We start from the raw sequence: 17,413 nt of genomic DNA on the forward strand, positions 1-17,413 counted from the left end.
AGGGGGGGGGGGGGGGGGGGGAAGAACGCAGAGAGGAAAAACGGGGACGGGCTGTAGAAGCCAACTTTTATTCAATCAAATTCATCAATCCAATTACAATGTAAAATAGGTTTAAATACTGAAAACACTGCAAACTAAAAACCTAAAAGATAGGGCCAAACTCATTACACAAGTCCATAAAAATAAAATAACCCAAGTCCAACTAAGAAGTAAAAGTCCAACTAAAATAATTAAATGTCGTCCAACTAAAGTAATAAAACTGGGATGTCCTCATCAATTCTCCCAAGGTGGGAGAGAAACTCGACCCTGTCGAATGGCTATATCACTATAGGCTTCCGTCAATCTCCCAACCATAAGTTGAGTGGTTGGGCAAGCTTCTTCCGGCGTCTGTAGAAATGTGAAAGTGGCGGTCTGAACCTGGTGTCCTCACCAACTCCCCTCGGGTGGACGGGAGGCGATCTGGGCCAAGGAAGATCTTGCTGACTCCGATAAAACTCCAATAAATCTGGATCCAATTGCTGTAGTGCCTCATTGGAGATCCATGCACAGTCAGAATCTGGTCGACCAACCCAACGAACAAGGAAGAGCTGAATCTCTCCATCATTAGTGAACACAATTTCTTCATCTAAAATAGCATCAAATTTTTCTTTGTGTACTGGAAGAGGTGGTAGTGGGTTAGAAGGGGCCAAAAAATCAGGATCAAGGTCCACAAAAAGAGGTGACAAAGGGTCATCTGAGAGAATGAAATGACCTTTATAAGCTACAAGGTCCTCAACATTGAAAGTAGAGTGGTAACCAAGGTGTGGTGGAATGTCAACAATATATGCATTTAGACCAACCTGCTTTAAAATTTTAAAAGGACCAGCACTACGAACTTGCAATTTGGAGGCGGGTCTATGTAGACGCCGCTTTGGCCTAATGCGAACCATAACATAATCCCCAATGTTAAACTCAATATGTCGTTTGTGCAAATCAGTTTGGAGTTTATATTTTGCATTACTAGCTTCAAGTTGTTTATTGATCTCAATATACAAGTCAGAAGATGTTGTGCAAATGCTTCGGCTGATACTGACACTCTAGCCTGTGGGGACCTAGGGATGAGATCTAACGGTTTCCTAGGCTTGTACCCATGAACGGCTTCAAATGGACTCATACCTAATGAACGATTTATGGAGTTATTATACGCAATTTTAGCTACAGGAAGGATCAAATCTCAATTTCGAAGGTTTTCCCGGACCAGACAACGTAATAGGTTACCAAGACTTCGATTAACTACTTCAGTTTGACCGTCAATCTAAGGGTGGTAGGCTGTAGAAAATTTCAATTTGGTACCCATCTTATGCCACAAAGTTCTCCAAAAATGCCTAGTGAAACGAACGTCCCTATCAGACACGATGGTTTTGGGAAGCCCATACAATTTGACAATTTTATTAAAGAATAATATGGCAACCTTGGACGCATCCGACGTCTTGCTACAGGGGATAAAATGAGCCATCTTTGAGAAGCGATCGACAACCACAAAAATAGAATCATGCTTCTTTGGGGTACGTGGAAGTCCTAACACAAAATTCATACTAACATCTTGCCAAGGACAATTGGGGACCGGGAGAGGGGTGTATAGACCTGTGTTCTGCTTCTTCTGCTTACTCAATTGACAAGCGTTACAAGTACTAACAATCTTAGCCACGTCTTTCTTCAAGCTAGGCCAATAGAATTGACATTCAACTTCCTCTATAGTCTTATCACGTCCAAAATGACCGGCTAACCCTCCCGCATGAATTTCCCACACAATGAAATCTCGCACTGAAGTTCGAGGGATGCACAATTTATTGGCTCTAAAGAGATAACCCTCCTCAAGTCGGAAGCCATCTGTGGCGCCTGATTGTCCCTTCTGTAAATTAAGAAAGATATCTTTAAAATCGGGACATGCTTCGTAATCCTCCTTAAGTCTTTCAAAACCGATGACCTTGACACTCATGATCGACAAAAGAGAGACACGACAACTTAATGCGTCTGCTGCTTGATTTTCCATGCCCTTCTTGTGTTTTAAAACAAATGAATAGGCTTGCAAATGTTCGACCCAACGACCGTGCCTAGAACTTATTCTTTTCTGGGAGTTGAGGTAACGGAGGGCCTCGTGATCCGAATAAAGGACAAATTCCTGGGGCAACAAATAGTGGCGCCAATAGCACAAAGCCTGGACCACTGCATACAGTTCCTTATCATAAGTTGAATATCGCTGTTTAGCTTCATTTAGCTTCTCACTGAAATAGGCAACCGGGTGACGATCTTGACTCAAGACTCCGCCTATACCTACCCCAGAGGCATCACATTCAACTTCAAAGACTTTGGAAAAGCTGGGAAGGTGCATAATAGGAGCCTTCGTCATTCGCTTCTTGACTAACTTAAAGGCCTTAGCCGCTTCTTGTGTCCAACGAAACTCTCCTTTCTTCATGCATTCCGTGATAGGCGCCATAATAGTGCTAAACCCCTTAATAGAGCGACGGTAAAATGTAGCTAAGCGATGAAAGCTTTTGACGTCATGAATAGCATTAGGCTCAGGCCAATCAATAATCGCCTGAACCTCAGCAGGATCAGCAGATACTCCTATCGAGGAGACAATGAAACCCAAAAAAATGACTGTATTGGTGAAGAAAGAGCACTTCTTGACGTTAGCATATAAATTAGTTGCACGAAAGGTAGAGTAGACTTGTGTGAGGTGGTCAAGGTGTTGCTCCTTAGACTTACTATAGATGAGGATATCATCAAAGTAGACAACACGAAACTTTCCCATGAAAGGTCGGAGAGTTTGTGTCATTACCCGCATAAAGGTACTTGGCACATTACTTAGCCCAAAAGGCATGACTAGCCATTCATAAAGACCATCTTTCGTTTTAAACGCGGTCTTCCACTCATCACCTGGGCGAATTCGAATCTGATGGTATCCACTCTTTAGATCAATCTTCGAAAAGATCGTGGCATCAACCATCATGTCTAACATATCGTCAAGTCTAGGAATGGGAAAATGATACTTCCCCGTAATCCTATTGAACGCGCGACTATCCATACACATCCTCCAAGAACCATCCTTCTTGGGCGTCAATAGGGCGGGGACAGCACACGGGCTTAAACTCTCACGAATGAATCCTTTGTGAAGGAGGTCATCCACTTGCCTTTAAAGTTCAGCGTGCTTTGTAGGATTCACCTATAATAAGGCAAATTTGGGAGGGATGCCCCTGGGACGAAATCTATGGCATGTTGAATATCCCTTAGTGGAGGTAGATGATCAGGTAGGTCCTCCGGAAAGACGTCTCGAAACTCTTGGAGGACCGACAGGACTTCAACAGGGCTCTCTATTGTGGAGTGTGATGGGACCTCCATGACCACCAAAGTGAACACAACTGAGTCGCCAACAAGTGTACGCTCAAATTCCATAGGACTAATGATGTGCAATCCCTTCCGTTCCACACTTTTCTTCGTTTCCAGTGGGCCAATAGGCTTCGGAGGCAGTGGGTTAAGGCGAGTCTTCTTTCCATTAAACACTAAGGAGCAGGAATTGGATTGACCATAGATGGTTACATCTAGGTCAAATAACCAAGGTCGTCCCAAGATGATGTGCCCGACATCCATTGAAATGACGTCACACATTATATGGTCCTTATACTCGAGAAACTGGATATGGACTAAACAACGCTCCTTGACAGCTATGGAGGAGATATCAACCCAAGAGACGCTGTATGGCTGAGGGTGAGGAACAGACTTCAACCCTAGACGGGATACAGTAGCCATTGAAACTGCATTAATGCAGCTGCCACTATCCACGATAGCTTTATAGCCCTTATTATTAATCTTGATGCAAGTGTGGAAGATGGCATGAGGATGCCAATCATCGGCATCCCTAGGCTGGGTAAGAGTACAATGGACGACACCGACTCTAGGCATATGTGGGATAAGGGGACTAGCCTGGATACAATCCAAGAAGGTATCTTCACTATCCTCCAAGTCATCAAACTCTTCTAACTTAGGCTCATAAACCTGATCCTCTAGTGGCTCGTCAACTATACCTTCACGCTCTTCCAAAACTAGGGCTCTGCTAGGACACTTAGAAGCAATGTGACCAAAACCCTTACAGTTGAAGCATTGCAAAGGAGACGACGTTCTTGAAACCTCAGAACCTCTACCTTTACTATCCGATGTAGGGGTAGTATTAGAAGGAGGAGGTCCTAGAATAGACTTAGGGGATGAGTGGATGCAGAAGAGGTTGCAGTGCGGGAGTCACTACGACTTCTGTACGGTGTCCTAGTCACTAACTCGTAATCCCGAACAAAAGAATAGGCGTGGTTAAGAGTGGTGACACCTCTAAAAACAAGCTCACGTCTAAGATCATTCCGTAGGCCTTGCCTAAACCTACTCAAGTTCATGGCTTCATGCTCAACGACCTGACATCTCATTCGAAACTCGTCAAACTGAGCAACATATTCGATTACAGGTCGACTGCCTTGCGTAAGTACGTTCCATTGATCCAACAAGTTGCCCCTATAAGATTGAGGTAAATATTTTTCTTCAAGGCGGCGCTTCATTTCATCCCAGTTTCCAATAGGGGGAGCATGACGCCTCTCTAGGAGGTCCTCAACACTTTTCCAAAACAGTTGAGCTGTGCCAGTTAATTTCAAACTGGCAAATTGTACCCTCCAATCTTCAGGGACCCCATACCAGGCAAAGAAGCGATCCGTATCTCTAACCCATTGATTGAATACACTAGGATCTAGACAACCATCAAAAGTAGGGGCATCTAACTTAATATTTCGAAAGAGGCGCTCCTCGTGGCGAGGGGGAGATAGTGTACCATGACGGTGATATTCTCGCTCGCGTCCACGAGCTTGATTTCCCTCCCTACGATCATGTCTAGCATGGTATCGACCACTTTGTGGATGACGATGAGGTCTATTAATGGAAGCGTCAGAATTTTCAGCTTCAGTTGAGTATTGGGTTGGGTCAAGAGTGTTTACCCTAATGGTTAGGGCTCTATTCTCCTCACGAGTAGCGGCTAACTCAGTTTGGACAACCGTTAATTGATTTTGTAATTGTGCTAACTGTCGGGTGATAGCTTCAATGTGGGAAGGGTCCATGGCAAGGGTACTAGCACTAGACGCAGTAACTCGACCACTACACAATTGCATACACAGTAACACTAGCGACGTGAGGTGCGCTATAGAGATAAAAAAAACAACGAGTGCTAAAAGTAGATTCGCAATCTGAAATTTTATTATTATTATTATTATTGTTTGTTAACTTAAAAAAATGGGATTACGTATGGTTCGATCGCAAGCTAATAATACTAATGCAAATAAAATAAAAGCAAAAGGTACAAATGATCGACTCAGTCACGTGTGGTAAACGAGAAAGCAATGGGAGTTAGTTCGTGAATTTCAATCAATTAGATTTAAGGCAAAAATTATCAAAGAAAAATTATCAAAGGGCTAGCACACAGAGAATTAACTTATGCAATTCTAAAACAAAGAAATAGTGTCAACTAAATAGATAGGAGCAGGAACTCCCTGAGTTCAGTTGGCCTGAGTCGTCCCAGCGTCGAATGTCTCCACTTTCTGAACTACTAAGCTCTGAAATGCCAAGATAGAAAATTCTGTGTTCTTCGAAATGCGGTACTGATTAATCAACTAAAATAAACCTGTAAAATAATGTCAGAAAATTCTAAAAATTCTCGATTTTTTTTGCTCTTTTCTTTTCTTTTTTTTTTAAATAATACAAAATCAGAACAACAAAATAATAAATGAGCCCATTTCACAAATTTTGGGCCTAAATCAAATTCAAAATCTCAATCAAGCCCAAGCCCAAGCAATAACTAATAAAGCCAACCCGATTGAAATCAAGCCCAAACCCAAGTGATAACAAATAAACCAGCCCGATTGAAATCAAGCCCAAACCCAATTGATAACTAATAAACCAACCCGATTAACTAATAAACCAACCGATTGAAGAGTATATATCCACAGCACGGCCTCTGGATCCACTGTCTGGTGGTGCCGTGGGAGTCGCGGTGTTGTGGAGTCGGCGTCTTGGGAGGTGGTCGATGAAGGAGAGTCTCAATTACTTAGGTCGCCGATTTACTAGCAGTCGACGAGGTCCGAATTCATCCTGGAATTTGTGTGTTCAGAGGTCCCAATTCGTGGGCTGTCAAGCTCGAACAAGTGATGGTTTCGTTTCTAGTTGCTGTAATTTTCGGCAGCTTATTTCAATTTCTGGTGTACTATGATGGTTTGGTTCGATTTCTGGTTTACCATCTTGCTGGCGGTTACGGTTCAGTGCATCGAAGGAGGCAGAGTTGTTGACTGTGTTTTGTATGCGGTGGGGTTGACGGCGAGAGTTGATTTCAGTAGGGTATTGCAGTGGAGTAGGGGAATTTGGGGGTGGTGGGTTCTGCAGCAAGGTTATTATGGGTTTAATGAGTATTGGGCAACCGGAAATTTTTTTTTTTGTTGTAGTGAAAATTCTCAAGTTTAGCTCTGATTCCAATTTGATGTAGGATGAATAAGAAAGAAAAAAGAAGGAGAAGAGAAGAAGGGAACCTGGGGGGGGGGAAGGGGGGAAGAACGCAGAGAGGAAAAACGGGGAGGGGCTGTAGAAGCCAACTTTTATTCAATCAAATTCATCAATCCAATTACAATGTAAAATATGTTTAAATACTGAAAACACTACAAATCTAAAAACCTTAAAGATAGGGCCAAGCCCATTAAACAAGTCCATAAAAATAAAATAACCCAAATCCAACTAAAAAGTAAAAGTCCAACTAAAATAATTAAATGTCGTCCAACTAAAGTAATAAAATTGGGATGTCCTCGTCACATCTCTTGTATGTACTTGGATACTTTGTTAGTGGTTCAGGTTGTTAGGTTATTAGCAAAGCCTTTCTCTCTTAAGGACATTGATTTGCATTCTTATTTTCTTGATGTTTAAGTAATCCCTAACGAACGGGGTTTTTTGCTTTCTCAAACGAGGTTATTTGATGGATTTTCTTGCTCATACTTACATGATAAAATCCTAAATCAGTACAAATCACTCTTTCGATAGATTCGTCTCTTCCGTTGTAATCTGGGATAGCCTATATATCTGACCTTAAAATACCGAGCAATTGTTAGTAGTCTTTAGTATTCTTGACGCTGTATTTACTGTCAATAAGCTCTCACAATCCTTGCACAAGCCTATAACTGAGAATTGGGACTGTTAACGTGTGTGTACATATATTTACCTTTAAATCTTTTTATTTTATAAGTAAGGGTAGTTTAGTCTTTTTCATCTATTATGTTTACTGATTATAATTGTATATCATATATAAACATAGATTCAGCAGCCACGAGAAGGTCCTCTAGTTTGTTTAAGAAGTAAGGGGAGTGTCGGTAAAGTTTAAGGTGCGGACCCTCCAATTATTTTATTTTTTATTTTTAACACAAGAAAACCCTTAGTTTGTTAAAGGGGCATGAGAAGAGCCGGTAAAATTCAAGGTACTAACTCTCCAAATATATATATTTTTTTAATACAAGAAAATTAAAACACTAAAATAGAAGAAGAATAAATTTTGCAAAAACAAGAGAGCCGGCTAGCTTTTCACTGAAACCAAGTCTCTGGCAACATATGGGTCAAGTCTATAGTTTTCCATTATTTAGAGGGTGATGATGGATTGTACCAAATCTTTCTATCTTTCTATCTTTCCGACATGTCTGAACTTCTAGCATTTTCTAAAACTGAGATGGGCGGCTTCAGACACAAAAGAAGGGCCTTTTTTTGTCTTTTACTAATGCACTTGCAGCCACCAGTTTATTAATTCCAGCCACCAATTTCCCTGTGTGTATGTATAACAAATTTCAGCAGCCGACAGTTTATATTCTTGAATTTCCATGATTTGCTTTGGAGGACCACCTTTGACTGAAAAATTACACCTTTACATCAACATGGAACAGAGAAATATCACTTTGAAGATGGCACCCACACCTGTTGTCTCAATAAATTCCTGATTCTTGACGGCTAAATCACCAACTTTGATAAAGGCTGCTAATAAATAATTTTGGAGGGACGACAAATTGCTTCATGGTTTTCTTATGACTTAATCCAAAAAAAAAATAAATTCTTTTCTAGAAAAAAAGGCTGGTCAGAAAAAAAGTATGACTAGATGAGTGGCACAAGCCCGCTTGCCGGAAAACGGAAGCTTGCAAGTTTAACCCAAGATTAAGTTAAACCCGCTCTAATACCATGTCAAGAATAATGTAAATTGTATTATTATGGTCTTGTAAATATTACAAAGTAGAGAACTTTATTTATAGGGTTATAAATAACAATAATAGGAAAGAAACCTAATGGGAAAGATTGTGTAATAATTACACAATCAATTATTATGAAAAATAATCCTAGACAGTATTTCAATTTCAATATTTCATATCTTTAATTTCCCATATCTTTAACAATCACTTTAATTGCAAGCCAATGTGTACCAATGTTACTTTACAAATGATAAAAAATATTTTACACACTTATGTATATTTTTCAATCTACTTAATATTTGATTTTTTGGACAAATTCATACTCATATTAGTGTGTGTGTGTGTGTGTGTCGTTTTTATAGGTTAAACCCAAAATTTGAAGATGATTGATGCAAAAGAATATTATTTGGAGCATAAAAGGAACAAAAAATGCAAAACAAGGACCTATTTGAGGAGTATGTTTAGGAAAGTAGTTCAGAAATTTTGGTACGAATATCTCCACAGAGCAAATGATATGCATTGAGAAAGATAATTAAATTTTAAGTTCAATTCAAAAGCAGATCGCAATTCAGAATTGTTAGTCTAAAGCTATATGTGTTTGATTTTGAGGAACTAAACCTGCACGAAAACAGTGAATAGGAACCAAAACGCACAAAACTGGAAAGCAAAGACTCCTAAAGCCTAGCAACATATGTTGGCCAATAATATGGTTTCTTAATTGTGAAGTGTTTCAGCCTCAAACTTTGTGATGCAGGAGGATCCGAGTCGAGTGATGCTGATTTATCAGATAGCACGATGATGGCACTGAGATACCATGAGACGGCGAATCGACGCAAAGATGGAAAGTGAATCACAATTATTTCCTTAAAGATGGAAAGTGAATCGCAATTATTTCCTTAATTGGGGGAATTTGACGCGTTTTTGGTAATTTGGCTATAACTTTGGCTACGGTTATCGGAATCGCTATTATGACCCCAATCTGGAAAACTCTCTTTGGCGCGAACGTCGTGGGCATGAATTTTGAGCCCAAAATTTGCTATTTTCCTTTCCAAAATTCAATTTTAAGTTTTGTTTTTATTTATCGTAATATTCCGTTTCCCCCTTTTCCATATGTTAGGAAACTCGAATTGAGCCAAATTTTTGGCAACCTACTTCTTTTACTTAATATTTTATTCTAGTATAATTTCGAGATTTTACCATTTTTGGTAATTTTCCCATAATTTCGTATTTCGCAGCTATTTAACCTGGCTTGTGGGTTAATTTTGGTCATTCTGCATTACTAATAATATTGAGTTGATTTCAGAGTATTTTCTCTGGTTTTTTAGGCATTTTCTATCGTTTCTTTCTTGCGAATCATCTGCTACAACAAGCCAATAGGATAATCACCATCCTACCCGGCGTCAGTTGGTATCAGATCATCAACATCTTCTTGGAAGATAAATTCCATCAGTTATAATTGTTGGTGGATGTGGTCGTGGTCGTCGAGGGCAGGTTCCGATTGAGGAAGTCTCGCACCGTGATCGTAATATTCAGGATGTGACGATTGAACATTTACAGAGACAAGTTGCAGAGTTAACCCAACGTTTGACGGAGCAGGAGTTCGGTAATCATGATGTGGAGGGTCACGATTCCGATACCAGTTTCGAAACCCCGTATCACCATCGTGCTCGAGTTTGGGAGCATCGTGGATGGGAGGATCGTCATATGGATCTTAGGTTCAGAGTGGATCTGCCCGAGTTTTCTGGTACGTTGTAGGCTAAAGGATTTATTGATTGGCTGAATGAAGCGGAGCGAATTTTTGAATATAAAGAGGTTCCAGATCGTGTCAAAGTGAAACTGGTTGCCATCAAACTCAAAGGTAGAGCATCTGCATGGTGGGAACAGTTGAAGTGTTCACGGGAGCGACATGGAAAATCCAAAATTACTGACTGGGAGAAGATGAAGAAGAAGATGAAAGGACATTTCCTCCTTTTCGGCTATACTCAAACCTTATTTCAGAAGCTCCATTCACTAAGGCAAGGCGCAAGATCAGTCAATGATTATACTGAGGAATTCTTTCAGTTGGTGGCTCGGAATGATTTATCTGAGACGGAGGAACAGATGGTAGCACGGTATTTGGGGAGATTAAGGTAGCCCCTGTAGGATGTTCTCAGCCTTCACTCATTGTGGACGGCTTCTGAAGCATATCAACGAGCACTTGCAGTAGAGAAACAGTAGAGTAAGAGGCCAGTGGTTAGAGTGAAGGAAGTCAGCCAGTTCGCCCTCAAGAATCTTGTCCTGCTTATCAGCCACAGCGGGACAATTTCGGATCAAGTATTAAGTGTTTTAGGTATGGTGAACAGGGGCATAGGGCGACTGATTGCAGGAAGCCTACTGGTCAGAAGTATAAAAATCTTCTGATTGAGGAGGATATGATAGAGGAGTTCGAGGAAGTTGGGGAGCCCGTGTATGATGATGGTGAAGATGAGGACGTACTATATGGTGATGGTCAGGAGACCCTGGTTGTTCGAAAGAGCCTGTTGACTCCCAAGGACGATTCAGGGGACGATTGGTTGAGAACCAACGTTTTCCACACAACCTGCACAGTTGCTGATAAAATCTGCAAGCTGATAATTGATAGTGGCAGTTGTGAGAATGTAGTGTCTGAGGAAGCTATCGAGAAACTGCAACTGAAGATGGATCGTCATCCCAAACCATACAACTTGTCTTGGTTGAATAAAGGTAGTGAGGTAACGGCAGAAAAATGGTGCTTAATGTATTTTTCGATTGGAAAAAAATATTTTGATAATGCTTGGTGTGATGTGGTATCAATGGATGCATGTCATGTTTTTTGGGGACGATCTTGGTAGTATGATCGCAATGTTATCCATGATGGGCAGAAGAATACTTATTCTCTTAGCATCAAAGAGAAGAGAATTGTTTTGGCGCCTCGCAGGGAAGAAAACATCCCTGTCTTAGTAGTTAATAACACCAATCTACTTTCTATGTCCAGGTTCTTGGTTGAGATTGGGCGTGAAAAAATAGTTTATGCTTTAATGTCTGGTGAAAATATTGCAGCGAATGTGGATTTGGAATTACCAGCAGAAGTGCAGCAACTACTGATGGAGTTTTCTGACTTGATGCCGGAGGATCTTCCTCCAGGATTACCATCTATGAGGGACATTCAACATTAGATCGACCTTATTTCAGGGTCAAGTCTACCAAACCGACTAGCATATCGCCTCAGTCCCAAGGTAGCCAAAGAGTTGCAATGATAGGTGGTAGAATTATTGGAAAGGGGCTACATTCGTAAGAGTATGAGTCCTAGTGCAATTCTGGCTCTACTAGTGCCGAAGAAAGATGGGTCGTGGTGTATGTGTGTTGACAGTAGGGCATTTAACAGAATTACAATGAAGTACAGGTTTCCAATTCCCCGCCTGGACGACATGTTGGATCAATTGTCCGGTTCAAAGGTCTTCTCAAAAATCGACCTTAAAATCAGATACCACCAGATCAGAATCAAGCCTGGAGATGAGTGGAAAACCCCATTCAAGACACAGCATGGATTGTACGAGTGGATGGTCATGCCCTTTGGACTATCCAACTTACCCAGTACTTTTATTAGGTTTATGCATAAGGTTTTACAGCCTTTCATGTGAAAGTTTGTGATAGTCTATTTTGACGACATACTTATTTATAGTCCGACATGGGAGTCACATTTTAATCATCTTCGTGTTATCTTTGATGTAATGAGGAAGGAGTGCTTATTCATCAATCAGAATAAGTATTCTTTCTTCACAACTTCTGTAACTTTTTTAGGTTTTGTTGTGTCTACTGATGGTGTTTATGCATATCAATCCAAAATTGAGACAGTTTTGAATTGGCCCAAGCTAAAAACTTAGCACGATGTCAGGAGTTTCCATGGATTGGCATCCTTCTATCGTCGGTTCATCAGAAACTTCAGGACCTTGATTGCTCCTATCACAGAGTGCCTTAAAGGGAGTGATTTTCAGTGGACCGAGGAGACAGAGGCTAGCTTTCAGTTGGTTAAGCAGAAGATGATGGAGGCCCAGTCTTAGCACTTCTGGATTTTGAAAAGGTGTTCGAGATAAACTGTGATGCGCCTAGAGTCGGTATTGGTGGTGTTTTGAGTCGGGAGGGGCGTCCAGTAGCCTTTTTTAGTGAGAACCTATTGTGATCAAAGAAAAATTATTCCACTTATGACCTGGAGTTTTATGCCATAGTTCAGACTCTGAAGCATTGGCGCTATTACTTGGTACAGAGAGAGTTCATCCTTGTTACTGATAATGAGGCCTTGAAGTACATCAATGGTCAGTACAAGTTGAGTAGGCGGCATGCAAAGTGGGTAGTGTACTTGCAGGAGTTTACTTTCACACTAAGGCATCAAGAAAGGAGTTTGAATCGAGTAGCAGATGCATTAAGCCATCGTACATTACTCCTCACCACCATGAGCACCAAGATTGTCGGATTTGAGGCATTTCCTAATATGTATGCTGCAGATCCTTCATTTGGGAAGATAATTCGGGAGGTAACTGATAATCACTGACATGATTTTGTTTTACATAATGGTTACCTTTTTCGTGGATTCCAGTTATGCATTCCGGATTGTTCACCAAGGCAGCAGATTATTAGTGAACTTCATAACGAAGGACATTTTGGGCAAGAGAAGACATTGGCATTGGTCTCTTCTGATTATTACTGGCCCAAGTTGAGCAGTGATGTGACGCATTATGTGGAGCGGTGTTATGTATGTCAGCGGTCTAAAAGGGCTCTTACTAATGCTGGATTATACGCACCATTACCCGTACCTGAAGCTCCTTAGTTTGATGTTAGTATGGATTTTGTCTTGGGCTTACCTCGTACACAGTGGGCGATGGATTCCATTCTTGTTGTGGTTGACAGATTTTCAAAGATGGCTCATTTTGTGTCTTGCCGGAAGAAAATGGATGCTACTCGGATTGCTCATCTTTATTTCAGAGAGATTGTGTATTTACATGGTGTTCCATAGTCAATTACTTCGATCGTGACACTAAATTTATGAGTCATTTCTGGAGGAGTTTGTGGGAGAAACTTGGGACGAAGTTGAATTTTAGCAGTGCATACCATCCCCAAATAGATGGCCAGATCGAGGTGGTGAATCGGAGTTTGGGAAATCATTTGAGAAGCTTAGCAGGGACTAAATCGAAGCAGTGGGATTTGGCATTACCTCAAGTAGAGTTTGCTTATAATCGGTCGAGGAATAGAACCGCTGGATTGAGTCCTTTTGAAATTATCTATGGTCGAAACCCATCCGGGGTACTTGATTTGGCTCCAATTCCACGTGTGGGTCACTTCAATAACAAAACTGATGAGATGGCTGAATATCTTCAGGGTATCCATGAGCAGGTGAAGCTATTCATACAAGATAGTAATACTAAGTACAAAGTTCGGGCAAAGAGTCATCGGCTCTAGGTGTTGTTTGATGTTGGTGATTTTGTTTGGACAGTATTAACTCGTAATCATTTTCCAATTGGGGAATACAATAAGCTAAAGGAGCAGAAGATTGGACCTTGTGAAGTGCTGCAGAAGATCAATGATAATGCTTACAGGTTGCGCCTCCTTAGCCATTTGAAGACCTTTGACGTCTTCAATGTGAAACACCTAAGCCCTTGTTTTGTGGAGTCCGATGAAGTTACTGTGAACTCAAGGGTGAGTTCTTTCCAACTCGGGGGACTGATGCAGGAGGATCCGAGTCGAGTGATGTTGATTTGTCAGATAGCATGATGATGGCGCTGAGATACCATGAGATGGCGGATCGACATAAAGATAGAAAGTGAATCGCAATTATTTCCTTAAGATGGAAAGTGAATCACAATTATTTTCTTAATTGGTGGAATTTGACGCGTCTTTGGTAATTTGGCCATAACTTTGGCTACGGTTATCGGAATCGCTATTATGACCCAAATCCGGAAAGCTCTCTTCGGCACGTACGTCGTGGCCACTGAGCTGGGCATCAATTTCGAGTCCAAAATCCGCTGTTTTCCTTTCCAAAATTCAATTTTAAGTTATTTTTTTGCTATTTATTGTAATATTTCGTTTCCCTTTTTTCATATATTAGAAAACACGATTTGAGCCAAATTTTTGGCAACCTACGTCTTTTACTTAATATTTTATTTTGGTATAATTATGAGATTTTGCCATTTTTGGTAATTTTCCCATAATTTCGTATTTCGCAGCTATTTAACCCGGCTTGTGGGTTAATTGTGGTCATTCTGTATTATTAATAATATTGAGTTGATTTCAGAGTATTTTCTCTGGTTTTTGGGCGTTTTCTATCGTTTCTTTCTTGTGAATCATCTGCTACAACAAGTCAATAGGATAATCGTTATCCTACCCGGCGTCACTTTGACGTCTTCCGTCCTATGGAAAAACTCCAAACCGTAAGATTTTCTTCTCCTGGAAGAAAGCTGTACAAGAATCTATTGGCAGCCTAGCATGACTTGTCCTTCACTTCTTATTGGCTGGTCTTACAATTCATTGTTATGAAGATAAGTTGTTGATGTGTTCAAATTTTTATTCGTCATGATGCTCCTGCTTCTCTCCAATCCTGCCGCCTATAGAGTTTTATAAATAGAGGAGGTGACTCATTTTGTTTCCCGCATTCTGATAAGTTATGTGTGCTCTGATCAATTTTTAGATTGTACATTTTGATCATTGCGAGAGTGATTGTCACTAAGTTTCAAGTACTGGTTCTGATTTAATATAAGAAAGTTTGCCTTTATCCTGTATTTTAATTGCTAGCATTTGGTTCAAAGCTTAGCAATTGGGAACTGTGTTAAAGTGTTGCTTATAGGTTCACTGCTCTTGCACAATAAGAGAGTGTGAAGTTCGTTGGTGTGAGACCACGCTTGCTTGAAAGTATACAATAAGGTATACTGAGCTACGATGGCAGATTTACTTTCAACCTCGGAAGGTATTTAGAGTTTGAACAGCAGCAATCACAAATACCTATTTAGAGTCCTATCTGCATGAATAATGATTATAGGAACTGTTGGTGGTAGCAAAACCACACTTCCTTCTATAGAGGATGCGGAAGCACTTGAGAAATGGAATATGAAAGCCGGCAAAGCTATGTACGTGCTAAAGACAGTAGTAACGAAGAGGTTTTGGGGCTTATAGAAGATGTGTAGACATTAAGGAAGATATGGGATACCTATGAAGCTCTCTTTTCTAGAACTAATGGCGCACGACTATAGATGCTGAATAATGAGTCGATGATGATGTCGCAATGGAATTTGTCCATCGGGTAATATTTTACAAAGCTAAAGTCTCCTTACCATGAATTCTCAAAATTAGATTTTGAATTAAAAACAGTGAGTAGAGGATGCAGAAAATGGTTATTTGGGCTTAGAACCTGAGTATAACAGGTTAATTACAGCGACTTGTGGTCGTTCGACACAACTATCATTATATGAGCATGAGAGTATCTTAGCTAGTCAAGAAATTTTCAGTTTACAAAGAGTAGGAACGTCATTAAAGAATGAGGAACAGACACTCTTTAGTAATAGTAAAAGAGGAAAGCCAAGTAAAAAGGACACTCTGGATTTATGACATGGAAGGTTCAGACATGTTAGTTATTAGAAGCTGAGAATTATACGAGAAGATATCGTTTGTTCAGGATGTCAATATGGCAAAGTACATCACTTACCATTTGAAGAGTCGAAGTTCAGAGCTAGAGCACCACTAAAGTTGATTACTTTGACATTTTCGGCCTATTGAATGATGCATCCATCAGTGGCTATCAATATATGGTGACCTTTATTGATGATATCTTGATGTATATTTAGGTTTTCTTCATGAAAGAAAAGTCAAAAGTTCTTACAAAAGTCAAAGAATTCAAAAAGGATATCGAAGGAAAAATAAGAATGAAGATCCAGTGCCTACGTTCAGACAATGGGGAAGATTATACTTCCAATGAGTTTGTTGATTTTTTGTTAGAAAATGGAATTCGAAGACAGATGACATGTCCAAATAAAATTTAGTAGAATGGAGAATCTAAGAGAAAAAGTCGTTAACATGTTGAAATATTATGAGTTGAGGTGGAGAAGCTCGAGGGGGAGAAACAAGGAGGGGCGCCTAGGCACCATGAGTGGGTGCCCAGGCCCTGGCCGGTGCAAAATGGAGCAGAAACATTGCGCCTAGGCGCCCGATTTACCCCCCGAAGCAGCAACATGGCTCCTAGGCGCCACTCATGGGCGCCTAGGCGCTCGAATTCAGCCTATAAATAGCTGGTTTTTTTCCCTTCAAGGATTAAAACCCGATTTTTGAGAGAAAATAGAGAGAGCTTTAATAGAATTTAACAAGTAAGAGGTTGTTTTTCTTGGTTATAAATTCAAAGCTATTTTTCTTTCTTGGGGATTAACTTGAGGCTTGTTCAAGTAATCCAAATCCATTGTTCTTCATTTATATTGAAAATCATTTCTTCCCCAATTTCTTATCTTTGAAGTGGTTTGGGATTTTTCACATTGCAAGTTATCTTTCTTGGGCAATCTTGGGAGTGTTGTTTTCCCAACAATTTGGTATCAGAGCAACTTCTTAAATCAGGGTGGTTAAGCTCCGATTTTTGGTGGGTGGCTTGAACTTTGTTGTGCACACAAGGTATTTGTGAAAAATCCTATGTAAAGCTTGGAAGTTATGGCAAATGGGTGAAGAAATCTCTGGTAAGTGGATTCTTGACTCTGGATGCTCTTACCATATGTGTTCAAATAGGAAGTGGTTTACTACCTATAGAAGCACTGATGGTGGAACCGTGTTGATGGGTAATAACCATTCCTGTAAAACGGTGGGGCTCGGTTCAATTAGAATCAAGTTGTATGATGGAGTGGTTAGAACATTGATGGATGTTAGAGATGTTCCTGATTTGTGGAAGAACCTCATCTTTGTTGGTGTTTTAGACTCCGGTGGTTGCAAGATTGTAACATGGAATGGAGTAAAGAAGGTTGTTCATGGTTCTTTGATTGTGATGAAGGGTATTCGTGAAGGCAATCTCTATGCACTTCAGGGTACTACAATTACAGAAGATATAACAGCTGGAACAAGTGGAAGTGGTGGAGACCCATGTGAGTGTACTCGGCTATGGCATAGGAGGCTTGGGCATATGT

General features: G+C 40.4%; 1 protein-coding gene across 1 annotated transcript; it reads right to left on the reverse strand.

Annotated features, from left to right (window-relative positions):
* Positions 1–338: 338 nt before the first annotated feature.
* On the reverse strand, positions 339–5,180 carry LOC111370094. The gene is made up of 6 exons (XM_022991796.1): positions 4,283–5,180; positions 3,206–4,223; positions 2,920–3,173; positions 1,333–2,865; positions 1,074–1,155; positions 339–915 (listed from the first exon to the last, which is right to left on the reverse strand). The coding sequence occupies exons 1-6, from the start codon at positions 5,178–5,180 to the stop codon at positions 339–341; spliced, it is 4,362 nt and encodes a 1,453-aa protein (XP_022847564.1).
* Positions 5,181–17,413: the final 12,233 nt, after the last annotated feature.

This window comes from Olea europaea, chromosome 21 (assembly GCF_002742605.1).
Source record: "Olea europaea var. sylvestris chromosome 21, O_europaea_v1, whole genome shotgun sequence".
Classification (NCBI taxonomy): Eukaryota; Viridiplantae; Streptophyta; class Magnoliopsida; order Lamiales; family Oleaceae; genus Olea; species Olea europaea.